This window comes from Euphorbia lathyris, chromosome 5 (assembly GCF_963576675.1).
Source record: "Euphorbia lathyris chromosome 5, ddEupLath1.1, whole genome shotgun sequence".
Classification (NCBI taxonomy): domain Eukaryota; kingdom Viridiplantae; phylum Streptophyta; class Magnoliopsida; order Malpighiales; family Euphorbiaceae; genus Euphorbia; species Euphorbia lathyris.
Window position 1 is genome coordinate 55780706 of NC_088914.1, and position 15033 is coordinate 55795738.

General features: G+C 37.0%; 1 protein-coding gene across 1 annotated transcript; it reads right to left on the reverse strand.

Annotated features, from left to right (window-relative positions):
• Positions 1 to 298: 298 nt before the first annotated feature.
• Positions 299 to 9321, reverse strand: LOC136230024 (protein HEAT INTOLERANT 4-like). The gene is made up of 14 exons (XM_066018949.1): positions 8888 to 9321; positions 8351 to 8389; positions 8189 to 8242; positions 7985 to 8048; positions 7824 to 7882; positions 6927 to 7051; positions 6764 to 6823; positions 2828 to 2886; positions 2474 to 2553; positions 2333 to 2371; positions 1980 to 2042; positions 1834 to 1881; positions 1617 to 1745; positions 299 to 886 (listed from the first exon to the last, which is right to left on the reverse strand). Exons 1-14 carry the CDS (start codon positions 9062 to 9064, stop codon positions 839 to 841), a joined length of 1044 nt encoding a protein of 347 aa, XP_065875021.1. The 5' UTR covers positions 9065 to 9321; the 3' UTR covers positions 299 to 838.
• Positions 9322 to 15033: the final 5712 nt, after the last annotated feature.

The window sequence follows — 15033 nt, forward strand, 5'->3', positions numbered from 1 at the left end:
TTCAATTTACCACAATCCAATATGCTTGCACTTGTAGGATATTTCGGGGTAAATTAATGAGGGCAAGAGTGGTTTCTCACGGCCAAGCCAAGTCTGCATTTTAATTGTATCATGTTAATAATGTCAATGTTGATCAAATTACAAGATAAAAGCCACTTGCTGCTAAGTGATAATAAAAATCTTAAATCGGGTGCTCCGCCGGCCGCTCACAATTTGGATGTTTGGTTGTATAAAATAAAATAATGAGAAAATATTTAGTTCAATCTCATATTAAAATTTAACAAAAATTATCAGAGTTACATGAAAGTGTATAGGATGAACAAATAAATGAACTCAAGATTTTTTTTTTCTCATGATAATTGTAGTGAGCTCCTATTACTTAATTGCACAACCTGAATAAAGCTCATAGACGTATTAAAATACGTAACTATGATCCATTATTCATCCTGTTTCATAAAGATTTCTTTTTGGGCACAGAAGTAGTGTCAAATGTATCTCAAAATCAGGGGCATGAAAAACTGGAATAAAACTCCAGCAAGGAAGCAACAGGGGGAATTTCATCACCCTGAAGCTCAACAAAGATATTGAAATTTTCAAGTAGCTCAACAATATTATCTTACAAGTGCTTCTTCCTATGGTAACCTAATTTGCTTATCTAATGCTATTGGTGTACATCTCTCTCTTAAGGTGCTTAAACTTAGACGAAGAATACAAGGGGGGGGCAAGGCAGTTGAGGCATGCCTCCCAAATTCCTCAAGGTGAACAAAATGTTGATATTGAACCCCTTTTTTCTGCTTTGAGATCTCCAACTCAATACTCCATCTTTACAAAAATCCCTTCACAGTACCTCGTGAGCTTTACCGTAATACCTGTTTATGTAACTAGCCTGCAAGTTCAAATTACCAATTAGCCAAAATAATTTCCAGAAATAACACAACTAACAGGTTGAACTAAAAAATATCATTAATACTTGGCATATTCAAAAATGAAATGAAAAGATTTACATGTAAATAATTGAAAGAATGGCAATTTAAGGCAGTTCAAGGAAGAGAACATTCTTACCAACATTCAGAAGGGATAGCCAGAACTATACATTTTATCACAACATAAATCTCAATCATTCAAGGACAGAAAAAAATATATGGGACGAAAGGCAACTTTATTTGGCATACACATCCAAGAATACATAATTGTGGACCAAAAAGAGTTCAACTAAAACACAGTCCATGCCGCCATTCGACACCTATTTCGCACTTTACAAATTTGGAAATCAGAGATCATCAAAAGTTTCCACCAACTTATTTTTCAGCATTTGGAGCTTTAAGAAACAAATCAATCCTTGAGATAGATATTCGACTCTCCCAGATGTATTTACTATCACAAACAATCTGCTTCTGATTATTAAATTTATGTTATGGTGCATATGGATGTATTAAAATTTCAAATAAGGAGTTTTTCACCTGATGATAAAATTTTAGTCTTCTACAGTTCTCTTTCCAGATAAATATCCAAATAAACATCCAAAAACTTACTGATGACAATAAAAGCTAGATGCACACTTATTTCTAAAACGTACGGCTATGAATCATATTAAATAGTGATTTCAAAAATCGTACCTTCACTTGTGATACATCAGGTGTATCTGGTGTTCTCACAGGATAGAATTTGTAAAATCTCATACTCTCAAATGACTTTCTGGTTTCCTCACTCATTTCTTCCACAGCTTTCTTCCTGGCTTCCCTTGCCTTTGAAATAATAAAATTATTACTAAGAACCTAACATAATCCTACTCATAAAAGAGAGCACCAATGCACATATATAGCTGTATAATACCTCCTTATTTGCCTTCTTTGCTTCTCGAACCTTCTCTTTGACAAACTCCTGAAAAGAGGATAGAAAAGATTGTGCTAAAATACCCTTACAAATAGAAGGAAAAACTATAAATTACTTCCACGCCAGTTTGTTATGTAAAGACTCACCTTAAAGGCATCCTTTTGATCTTCAGATAATGCCTCATCAGCAATCAGATTATCAGTGAACTCCTGCATTTGTAGATAATTTCATCATGAAATCATGGTCTTTCAGATTCAGTTTTTTTCGAGTGTTAGCAGGATACATAATTCTCCCAGAACTCATCATGATCACACCATGCAACTTCATCACAAATCAGATGGCACACAAGTTTTACAGGCTACTACAGCCATAATCCAAACTAAACTCTTACAGTATCACATCAATATCTTACAAAATACTGACTGAAAGTTTGAACTAAGTGATTTTAAACAGGAAAATTCATGTGAACTCTCAATCAATCATATATTAGGTTTTGTACCTCAAGCTCATCCATCTCCCAATCAAATTCACAAAAAACCTGCATGCACCAAGAAATGAAAACATCATTCATCACTATATAAAATAACCAAATTCAATCAAAACCATCCATCCAATCAAATAATTTAGTTTCCATCTTTACGGGCTTTGTTTCTGATGGAAAAAGAATTTGAACTTCAGTGCTCTGCTCAAGATCATCTTGCTTCAAGGGATTGTAGAAGTCTGTACAAGTAACAAAATATTGTCATAACTCATATACCAATAAGTTCAAGCAATTACATTTGGTTTAATGTTAACAGTTATTAATAAGTTTTTTCCTAACTGATAAGATGAACTTATGTTTTCTAACGCCCCTCCCCCTCTTCAATTTCCACAACTCACAAGTCAAAAGAGCTTGTGTGTGAACCTTTTTCTTTATCACAGTATTGTTTTCTAAATAAACTTCTTGCTAAATGCAGTAACAACTAAACAAACCCAAATTTGTTTCAGAACTTACAAGGCAGGCAGTACTCAAATTTCTTAACACGTTCTATCTTTAGATGCCTCAGAGCAGACCTGCATGCATATCATATGGTAAGTACTAAGTAAGAAATGTAAATAGACCACATCCACACACGTGTACATATTCGTGGAACGAAAACCAGAGATGATGAACAAAGTTAACCAGAATCATATATTATATGCCTGCAAGGTACTCATGCAACATGACACATCTAGTCTATATCCTAACACCAATAATGGTAAAAATATCAGGATTTATTTATTGATGTATCTCTGAGCTCTGAGGAAGGGGGGCAGAGGGAGAGAGAGAAGGGGAGGGGAAGATGAAACCTTGTCAAAGAGATCCCATAAAACCAAATGAAGGAACAAATAGTTCAGTTTATTAGCAACAAAATAAGAATTCTGATGCAGACAATAAAAAGAAAATTTGAGAACTGAGACCATCTCCAAACCACTTCATCATTTTTGCTACATCAAACTGTATTTTCTTCATTCTCTCTATGTTTTGATGCTGCTACAGGGTTTTCACTCCAACTCATTTCCTTATTTCCTCTCACCAAACAAAAGATTTCTTTCAAATAATAATATTTATATAACAAAATATACAGTAGTATATTTATATATATAAAAATAAATGAAAAAGTAAAAAGATAGTAATAAAACCATGATGGTTGGAGACCCAACCATCATCAAATCTCCTTCCCAACATCAGTTTGATGTTGGATTGGAGATGGTCTATTATGTTTTGGTGCAAAAGACTGAAATTTTCCCTTACCTGTGTCTTCTATATAGAAAAAACAAGCAATTCAATTCCTGTTAAGGAACAGTATTTTATAACTGTTACAGAATTCAAGATAATAGACAAGTCAGGATAGGGTACAGACTATACCCATACTGTAACAGACAGACCATACCTTGACTCATACATCCTCTTTGTATATATAGATATGTAGGTTTCTGTATTTCTCATGAATTGTAATATACTTTCATCACTTTTATCACAATAACTATGGAAGATATACAAGTTGGTCTGTGGCTTTAGAATTCATGATTTATTTAATAAGTTATTCTCAGGTTACAAACAAAATAAAAGGCCACTAGGTTTCTTAGGATGCATGATACATCGGTAAGCTAGGTATAATGTTAACAAAACCTTGAACTTGAATTCTAATTGTGAAATTTATATCATTTAATCTTCATTCTAATGTTGAATTTGGGAGACTTGATTTGTGATCCATTTTAGAAGCCCATTTTCCTGCTTCTTAATCCACCGTGTTAGCATAACCACTCCCTTGAACTACATCTAAGTTATAGAAGGATTGATGGAACCAATTCCTGCACCCTGAGATCTACTTCATCCAACATGCTTTGTTTGGCCTCTAACCAATCCTGAAGTTTAACATTGATGTCTACCCTGTTTTTCCCATCCAACAGGTTAAGACCAACTGTCAAAAACACAAAGTCATAGCAGCAACAAACGCAATGAGACATTCAACAATGGATCAACAGTATTTATCAAATGAAGAATGCAAGAGCACAAATAGTAGCAGATAGCATAGTAGAAAAGAGAGTATCTTAAATCCACCTCAGAACCATAGGTTCCTCTATACTCAGCAGAGGAGAGCCTTCACAGGTAAGCAAATTCCAACTTGTCGTTCATCACTCAACCAACTCCTCTAAATACCCTTCCATTGTTTCCCCCCAAACCTTTATATAGCCTGATTCCAACATCATTACCCCTGCCTCCACCTCACAAAAATAACAACCCTTCCATTACATTCTCAAAATCCTTCACACTCTTCATGTCCTTCATTATTGAATAATCATGCTACATCCTTGGCCCATTATCAGCCTGATTTAGTATTGGACCATTATTAGCTTGTTCCTTATCCCCCCCCCCCCCCCCCCCCCCGAGTGCTATAAAAAGCTCCATCAATTTCTTATCTGATTCCTGTTCCTATTATAAGTCATCTCTAAGGATCAACTAAGCCCCAAATTAATAGCAACAAGTACCAAAGAAAATTTTATGGCACACCACAAGGTACTTATATTGCAGAGCTCCATTTGCAATACTTGACGACGTTCTTCAACAAAAATTGGAGAAACAATAAGATGCCATCCGAATGGAGGAAAAGTATGTTAATCCCGTTGTATAAGAACAAAGACGATGTCCAAGATTGTGCCAATTATCGAGGAATCAAATTAATGAGTCACACTATGAAACTGTGGGAGCGAGTGATCGAACAAAGGCTAAGGAGGACGGTGGAGATATCGGAAAACCAGTTTGGCTTTATGCCGGGAAGATCAACTATGGAAGCTATCCATCTAATGAGACAATTAATGGAGCACTATCGAAATAAGAAGAAAGACTTGCATATGGTTTTCATTGACTTGGAGAAGGCATATGATAAGGTACCAAGGGAAGTACTTTGGTGGGCCTTAATAAGGAAAGGCATTTCCCAAAAATATTATGACATCATAAAGGACATGTATGAGGGAGCATGCACGAGTGTACGCACCAGTGTTGGGAAGACTGAAGAGTTCCCTATTACGATTGGAGTGCATCAAGGTTCTGCACTTGCCCATTTCTTTTTGCCATCGTTATGGATGAACTAACGAGTTCACTTCAAGATGGTATACCATGGTGCATGTTGTTTGCAGATGATATTGTGTTCGTTGATGAGGCGAAAGAAGGCGTGGAGAGGAAGTTGGAACTATGGAGACAAACTTTAGAATCTAGAGGCTTTAAGCTGAGCCGAAGTAAGACAGAATATCTGGAGTGTAAGTTTAGCGGCGATAGGAGTAGGGAGGCAGGGACAATCACCGTAGACGGGAGAGTTGTTCAGGCATCGGAGTGCTTTCGGTATTTAAGATCTATTATCCAAACGGATGGAGAAGTAGATGGAGATGTTGCTCATAGGATTAAATCTGGTTGGGCGAAGTGGAAGAGTGCTACGGGTTTCCTTTGTGACCCCGACATGCCAAATAGATTGAAGGGAAAATTCTACCGCACGGCAATCAGACCAGCACTGTTATATGGTACGGAGTGTTGGGCAGTGAAACACTGTCACACTCATAAGATGTCGGTGGCGGAGATGCGTATGTTGAGATGGATGTGTGGTCATACGAGAAAGTATCGGGTGAGTAATGAAATAATTAGGACAAAAGTAGGGGTTACACCTATTGAGAATAAAATGAGGGAAAACCGACTAAGGTGGTTTGGCCATGTAAGACGAAGAGCGCTTGATGCGCCGGTTAGGAGGACTGAAGAGTGGCAAAGGGATGTAGTGGTGAGGGGTAGGGGAAGACCTAAGCAAACTTGGAGGAGGGTGATCGAGAGTGATATGAGTTTATTGGGGATTGAGGAAAATATGGTAGTGGATAGGAAAGAGTGGAGGGAGAGAATTTGTGTCGCTGACACGACTTGATTTCACGGTTTTATATGATGGTTCATGTTAGCCGACCCCGAATCATTTCGGGACTAAGGTTTTGTTGTTGTTGTATTTAAATTCCAGGTTTGAAAACCTGAACTGTTGTCCACTTTGAGCACTCATTTCATTGAATCCTAAAAAATCCCACTAAGAACCTTGTAACTGGACAATTCAGCCCTTTCTAGATGGTGTACATCAAATCTGTTATATGGTTAAAAATCCTACATGTTGCTTTTGTACTCTTAGTGGTGAAACAACACAAAAGAAATAAAACTTCTAAGTGGTGAAACACACAAAATTGAAAGGCCAACTTGCATATATTGACTAGAAAATTTAGATTGATCATGTACTCTACATTTACAGCTCAAGAATAGCATAGCAGTAACTTTGCACAAATATGAATAAACGGTATAGCACAGATTGTATAAGGAAAATATTTGGAATCACTAAAAGATCTTTTGGAAAAGAATAAAGACAAAGATTGAGACAGAACGCAGTACTTTCTTTGGGTGCAGCTCAAAATAAAGATCTGAGATTTCAGTCTATCAACCTGGCTGTCCCTGTAGAAGTATTAAATAACAAAGATATAGGGAAAAAATCTTCAGTAAAAGATCAAACTTGAAGTAGACAAAGATTCCATGAAATCCATTCAAAATCAAATACCTATTCTCCAGAGGAATATACGGAACCCAGTCCATTTTCATTTTTTTCATGGGAACTATTTCTTCAACCTCCATCTGAACAGAGTTTATGCCCATTTTATCAGAAGGGGGAAAAGGAGACACAATCTGGAACAAAAAGAAAAGTCAATGAAATGAGATAAGAAGAAAATGCTTTCTTAAGTTTTGGCTCTCTTTAAACAAGAGACTAGAGGCAACAAACATATAGCTTTAATACGTAACAATATAAACAAGTTGAAAGTAAGAGGTTCTACTTCATTTTGATGGAGGTTTCTATTTTATATATTCAACAGTTTTCACTGATCATAAATTCATAATGGGAAAAAAAATCAGACAAATGCACAAAGCAACTTGAAGGAGCCAAAGGATTCTGTTTAATGGAAAATTGTCCTTCCAAATAAAAAATAACCATCAAGTTCATAGTCAGCCAAAGGGCAGTAACTTTCTTATATACAATAATTGTATCGGAGCAAGTATAGTTTAGTGGTAAAAGTGTGATTCGTTCTGGTAATTGTAACTAATAGTTAGGGGCAGTAGCACAAAATACCACCATATTGGAAATACAATTGCTTGAAAAAAACATAAGTTAATCCTGAATAAAGTGGCCATTAAAACAAGTATTGATCCCAGTTCATGGAAAAGTGGTAAGGGAATGAAGGGCATAAATAGACATGCGCATCGAACTGCATACAAACTGCAACATATGTAAATTTTCTTGAAAACAAAAGAAAAAGGAAAGGTGAAAGGGCATACTAATGATCATCTCAAATCTTATCCTCAAGCTTAACTTTTCTAAGAGAATCACATGTTGAAAATCAGTAAAATCAACTTATATTTCCTTCGAAGATTTCATGGAACATAAATTGCTAGAGAGACTTACCGCCACCACTATAGGTATACAAATTACTTTCTGATCATTATTGAAAGGGACCAATTGAGCTGCAAAAGCAGAGGGAAATAATTCATATGGGAAAATGAGACGACTATAGGTAGCATAATTGTTTTAGTCTTCAAAACATCAAATATCAGCAAGTCACTTACGCTCTGTGCAACCAAACAAGAACACTTTTTTTCCATGCAAAACTCCTCCCTCTTCAAATGCATCCTGACAAGTAACATAATGATTTTAGTATCGGCCAGTCAATCCAGACAGCTACTATTCCAAATCATTTGGAGATGGAAGACAGGTAAAATAGGGCATAGATCAACTAACATAAGAATAATAAAACATGACTTGTTACCCACTTCCAGGTTAGAGAAATTCCAGTTGAATTGGTAGAGCCCTTCCAATTGATCCCACTGGAACAATATATGACATCATTAAGCAGCAATGCAACATTAGTTATTTAATTAAAATGAGCAGAAGAAAAATCATTGGATAGGAGAAAAAAGAAATTCGAATAATACCTCTGTCCCAACAGGAAACACTTCTTTCCATAGATCCTCCTACAAGAAATAAAATAACAAAATCTATTAGCAAGAGAAATCATGACATTTGGTTTGGGTACCAACTAGAAAAAAACATCCACTCATTATGTCCAAACAATCTTGAATATACCCTAACAGAAAAATCGATGTTTTACAAACCTCCAATGGCATGCCAGAATGCTCATCCATCAACTTCTTGCTCATGAAAAAGAGCAAAGAAAATACTAAATATTACAAATGAAAGAAACTTAGTTTCAGCTCTAGAGCGTCATAAGTCAAGACTTCGAATTCTCAACCTACTTGCGGAGCCAAATCACTGACTCGACTAAAACAACTTCAACTACTAACATTACATTATGCTATCAATGCAATTAAACCAAAGTTAAAGATTTTTCCACGTACCGAAAATGACAAACTCTGTTGACCTATGATAAAAGTAATCGCGACTAATGCAATAATCAACAGAAACAAACAATCTAAAGAAGTAAACAAATAAAAGAAATTACAAAAATGTACCAAGTTCCTCTTGTCCTCGAAGTATTGGGGTTCAGGCTGAGGTTTGGAGGCAACATTCTTAGCTCGAGCAGGGGGTTTGGTGGATTTCTGCTTCTTGTTATTCTGAGGCTGAGAAGAAGAAGCAACTGCTTCTTCTTTCTCTTTCTGGACTCTGGTTCTCTTCGTTCCTTTCCTCATTGGCTTATAGAGAAGACGAAAAAGATCCTCAAGAGTGAGAATGAGAAAATTAGGGTTCGGAGCTTGGAGCGATGGCGGTGGATCCGGATTCAAATTTTGACAGAGGAGAGAGGAAGAGGATATGAGAAAGAAAATTGTTAGATATAGAAACAGAGAGGTTTGTTAAACTTTAATACAAAACAAAGGGCGATTTTGAAAGCGTGAGTTCAACGCGGGGGCCGATAGGGTTTTTCCAGAGCAAGAGAGATAGAGGCGCACAAATTTGAATTTTTGATGGTTTGAAAATGTAATTATTGTACGTGACGATATTATCAACTTTAAAATTACAACCACCACCACTATTTCTATTGCATAACCAAATTCTATTGTACAAAAAAAAACTCAACAAAACCATTTATTGTTTGCAGAATTTTTATTTTTAAGTTTTTATTTAGTTACCAATCTAATTACAATTGGAATGAATAGGTCCAAATTGAACTTTGAACACTCATTAATCTTACATTATAAAATAAAATGAGTAATTAAAATATTCTTTTAGTGTTATAAAATAAGGAAGATAATATTTCTACCAAAAAAAATAAGGAAGATAATATACCATAAAAATCAGAACAATGGAGAGTAAGTGTATGTTTGTATTTCACTTGTCCTTTTACTTGTACTCTATTACAAGAAAGAAACCTATATTTATAGGCTTATGAATATATAGGTTACATAAGAACATAAATTATGGAGTTACAAACATTAAAGAATACAGAGTTACAACCTTAATGAATGAAGAGTTACAACATTAAAAAATGAGGAGTTACAATGGTTATATTTACGGACATCCATCAATTTATTCATAACACTCCCCCTTGGATGTCCATCCATGCGAATAGGACACTGCCTCATTAAAACCTTTATCAAGTAAAACACAGTGGGACAAAACCATTAGTTAAGGGAAAAAGAGTACAGTGTTTATTGCCCTATTCGCAATATTACTGAAGGTCTTTAAGACGATGCATTCCAATAACGTAAACCAACTTCTTGAAAGTTGTAGAAGGTAATGCCTTTGAGAACAAATCTGCTAGATTGTCACTAGATCGAATTTGCTGAATATTGATTTCACTGTTCTTTTGAAGATCGTGTGTAAAGAAAAACTTTGGTGAAATGTGTTTTATTCTGTCTCTTTTAATGTAGCATTCCTTAAGTTAAGCAATGCAATCTGCATTATCTTCATATATTGTAGTCGGTGTTCCTTCATCTGATGATCTACCACATGACTCTCGTATATGCTTAGTTAACGATCTTAGCCAAACACGTTCTCGACTTGCTTCATGAATAGCTATTAACTCAGCGTGATTTGAAGAAGTAGTTGTAATAGTTTGCTTTGTAGAGCGCCAAGATATAGTTGTACTTCCATATGTGAATAAATATCCTGAATCAATAGTTCCTTGAAGATAACACAATATATGCTTAATTCCATTCCAATGCCTTCGTGTAGATGCAAAGCTATATCTAGATAACAAATTGACAGAAAAAGCGATATCTGGCCTCGTATTGTTAGCAAGATACATTAGTGCACCTTGTTAGGGATTATGGCCAGTTAATCAACTGTAGCGCAGCGGAATTGCGGTTTAAAATTTATTTCTAATCCCTTTGAGTTTGATCTTTGTCCGTTAACCATTGATTAAATAAAACCTTTTGATCCGTTTAAGGATATAGACATACCCGGACTGTCTCTTCTAGAGACGGCTGAAGAATCCACAAGGTAGTAAGATCTCCGTAGTTAGGTGCACGAACAGCTATTGAGTCAGAACCGGTGCTAGCCGAAGAACGGAGAAGAACTGGAGAGGAAAGGAAATTTTTCAATAAAATCCCACTTTCTCAATTTAGTGGAGCTTTGCCGAAAATCCTATGCTTAGGATTAGTGGTGGCCGAAATATTGTGTTTTTTTGAGTTAGGGTTTTAGAGTGTTTTAATTTATATATATAGTGTATTCCTAAACCTAATTGGTTTAGGGTTAATTGGTTAATTACAAAACTAATCCAATCCTAATCTAATTACATAAATAAATACCAATAGTATTTATTCTATGCAATTAGTTGTGATTAGATTAAATTTAATTACCCCAATTAAATGAATAACACTAATTAATAAATTGACGTATTAATCTAATTAATTATTCACTGAATGCAATTTCATTAATTTACAAATTAATTAATTACATCCCGTAAACTAATTAATCAATTAAATACCCAACACTTAAAACCATTAATCAATTACCTTGATACGAAGTACCAATTAATCAATTAATTAACCACCAATTAATTACCTTGACATTTTACTGTCAACCAATTAATTAATTTCATCTCTCCAATGTACCGTTCTATAAGTTCTAACTCAGATGTTCGATGTGCACGATCCTATGGGACTGTCCTTAGTTAGCAGTGGGCTCACGGCCCACAGACAGTAAGTGGGTTCTAGCAAACCATTACTGTCCCTAACCAAGACAGAGTTTCAGCAGTCTAAAGATGCAGAGACCCTGTAGTTATCTCTTAACTTCTTTTACCATTTGATATCGATATTATAAACTAGAGGCATGGCGGCTGTCATCCTCTCTGATGTTTATGATATTTCTTGATCTTAAGTAGATTGATGAAACAGATAAGTAAACTACTTATCAGGGTGTGGCCACACACTTATCAATCTCACTTATCAAGTGGCCTGTCATATCATCTCACTATTACATGAGTGGTAATTCCATCACTTCAATATCAATACCAACGTGTTCACCTGTTCACCCAATCATACCCGTATTTAGCATCCTGTTACAGACCTGTTAGGCGTATGTCAAAGTGAACCGGATCCCATATTGATATTATAATGAAATCTGGTCTGAAGATAGTTAGAGACCTACTTAAGAATAACTAATGACACAACCACCATGTAGTTTTCTCGAGCGGATCGATCCAGTCACATGTATACAACATGTACCCATATTCACAACTGACTTATCAAGTGCTATGGCTAGTATCAATTACTACCATACAGTCATCGAATATACAAGTCTGTGGTCCTAATCATTCCCATGATAGAATAGACTTGGGATATGGTTTTACGATTATCAATCAATGGATTCTCAATTCATATTATAGCACAAGATATAAATGAACTAGATTAATGCCTTTATTAATGTAACACAAATAGTGTATCTATGCAAGAATAATCAAAAAGCATAATACAATATACTTGAACCAATGCCTAAGAACTAGGGCACACCAACAGTCTCCCACTTGGACTAGTTCCAAGTAGGCATTGCCCTAATCCCTATAGATCTGGTATGACCATCATGTAGGCGCTGTGCAAGTGCCTTGGTAAACGGATCTGCGACATTGTTCTCGGTGTCAACTCTCTGTAATGTAATGTCACCTCTCGCCTGGATCTCTCGGATGAGGTGAAACTTTCTAAGTACATGTTTGGATCTCTTGTGTGATCGGGGCTCCAGTGCTTGTGCTATGGCACCGTTGTTATCACAGAAAACATCAACTGCACCTAGGATAGTAGGAACTACACCTAAGTCAGTTATGAACTTCTTGATCCAAACTGCTTCTTTTGCAGCGTCGCATGCAGCTATGTACTCAGCTTCCGTTGTAGAATCGGCAACGGTAGGCTGCTTTGAGGATCTCCAACTAATGGCACCGCCATTCAGGAGAAAAACATAACCAGACTGTGATTGTTTCTGGTCCTCATCAGTCTCGAAACTTGCATCAGTGTAACCTGATACTGCCAGCTCCTCCTGCCCACCAAAAACTAAAAAGAGATCCTTGGTACGCTTAAGGTACTTTAGGATAGCCTTAACTGCCTTCCAGTGCTCCTCACCGGGATCTGACTGGTACCGACTAGTCATGCTAAGTGCAAATGCAACATCTGGCCTTGTACATAACATAGAGTACATGATGGATCCTATAGCTGACGCATATGGGACCTTTTCCATGTTCTCTCTGTCCTGCTTTGTCTGAGGACAATCTTTCTTACCAAGTTTCAACCCATGGCGCATAGGCATGAATCCTTTCTTAGCCTGGTCCATGCTGAATCTTCTAAGAACTTTGTCTATGTACGTTGCCTGACTCAAGCCTAGAAGTCTGTTGGATCTATCTCTGTAGATCCTGATCCCTAAGATCGTTTCGACTTCTCCTAAGTCTTTCATTGCGAAGCATTTACTCAACCACTGCTTCACGCCTTGCAGTGTTGGTATATCGCCTCCAATGAGTAGTATGTCATCGACATACAATATTAGGAAAGTGGATATGCTCCCACTGAATTTCATATACACACAGGGTTCATCAGGATTCTGCACGAAACCATATTCAGTTATGGCTTCATTGAATCTCTGATTCCAAGACCTAGATGCTTGCTTCAATCCATAAATGGATATTTGAAGCTTACATACTCGGTTAGGATACTTCGGATCGATAAAACCCTCTGGTTGTGTCATGTAGACATCCTCCAGTAACTTCCCGTTCAGGAAAGCGGTTTTAACATCCATCTGCCATATCTCATAGTTATACCATGCAGCTATGGCCAGTACTATCCTAATGGATTTGAACATAGCAACTGGTGAAAAGGTTTCATCATAGTCAATTCCTTGGATTTGTCTATAACCTTTTGCCACCAGTCGCCCCTTGAAGGTGTTATCGGCTTTTAATTTGAAACACCACTTGCAGCCAATCGTTTTAACACCCGGAGGTGGATCCACCAAGTTCCACACTTGGTTATCACGCATAGACTGCATTTCAGCCTCCATAGCTTTACACCATTGATCTGATTGTGGGCTTTCAACAGCCTCTTGATAGGTCTTGGGCTCATCCTGGTCATCGACCGTTATCTCCCCATCATCAGTCACGACAAAGCCGTACCTCTCGGGCTGATGACGTGTCCTATCAGACCTTCTAGGTTCCTGTGTAACTGGATCAGCCTCCTCAATTTCTTGAGGACCTAAATCAGTTACCTGAGCATCCTCAGCATCTGCTGTAGCATTCAGTGAGTCTTGAATCTCAGCGAGATCAATATCGCTCCCACTGTCTACTTTGGAAAGGAATTCCTTTTCCAAAAAGACTGCAAACCTAGCCACGAATGTTTTATTCTCGGATGGGTTGTAGAAGTAATAACCCTTAGTTTCCTTAGGGTAACCCACGAACTGGCATTTGACAGATTTGGACTCTAGTTTGCCACTCATCAATTTCTTGACATGTGCATCACAGCCCAAAATCTTCATGAAGGAAACGTTGGGCTTTCGGCCCGTCCATAATTCATATGGTGTTCCTTCAACTGCCTTGCTCGGTGTATTATTAATTATATGAGCAGCAGTTTCCAAAGCAAATCCCCAAAAGGAGATAGGGAGAGAAGCTTGACTCATCATTGAGCGGACCATGTCAAGCAGGGTCCTGTTCCTCCTTTCTGACACTCCATTCCATTGGGGTGTACCAGGAGGAGTGAGTTGGGATACAATCCCACACTCTCTCAAGAATGAGAAAAACTCTTGGCTCAAGTATTCGCCCCCTCTATCAGACCGAAGCGCTTTTACTTTCTTGCCAAGTTGATTTTCTACTTCATTTTTAAAATCTTTAAATCTCAGAAGAGTTTCAGATTTACGTTTCATCAGATACACATACCCGTATCGGCTATAGTCATCTGTGAAGGTAACAAAGTACAGAAAACTAGATCTAGCACCGGTGCTCATTGGACTGCATACATCTGAGTGTATCAGCTCCAATAGCTCTGTGGCCCTTACACCAGTTTTGGTGAAAGGCGCCTTTGTCATCTTCCCTCTTAAACAGGATTCACAGTGTCATAAGACTGCATGTCAAATGACCCTAGCGCTCCACTAGAGTGAAGCCTAGTTATGCGTTTCTCATTTATGTGGCCAAGACGACAGTGCCAGATATATGTAGGATTCAGTTCATTAGTCTTAATCCTTTTAGCGTTTA

Bases quoted from the DNA above. Each gene is read 5' to 3' on its own strand.
- LOC136230024 (XM_066018949.1), bottom strand. From the start codon at position 9,064: ATGAGGAAAGGAACGAAGAGAACCAGAGTCCAGAAAGAGAAAGAAGAA. The intron at 2,887-6,763 runs GTACTGCGTTCT...ATATGCATGCAG, and splicing joins TTGAGCTGCACCCAAAGAAA to GTCTGCTCTGAGGCATCTAA. The intron at 2,043-2,332 runs GTACAAAACCTA...CTACAAATGCAG, and splicing joins GGGAGATGGATGAGCTTGAG to GAGTTCACTGATAATCTGAT.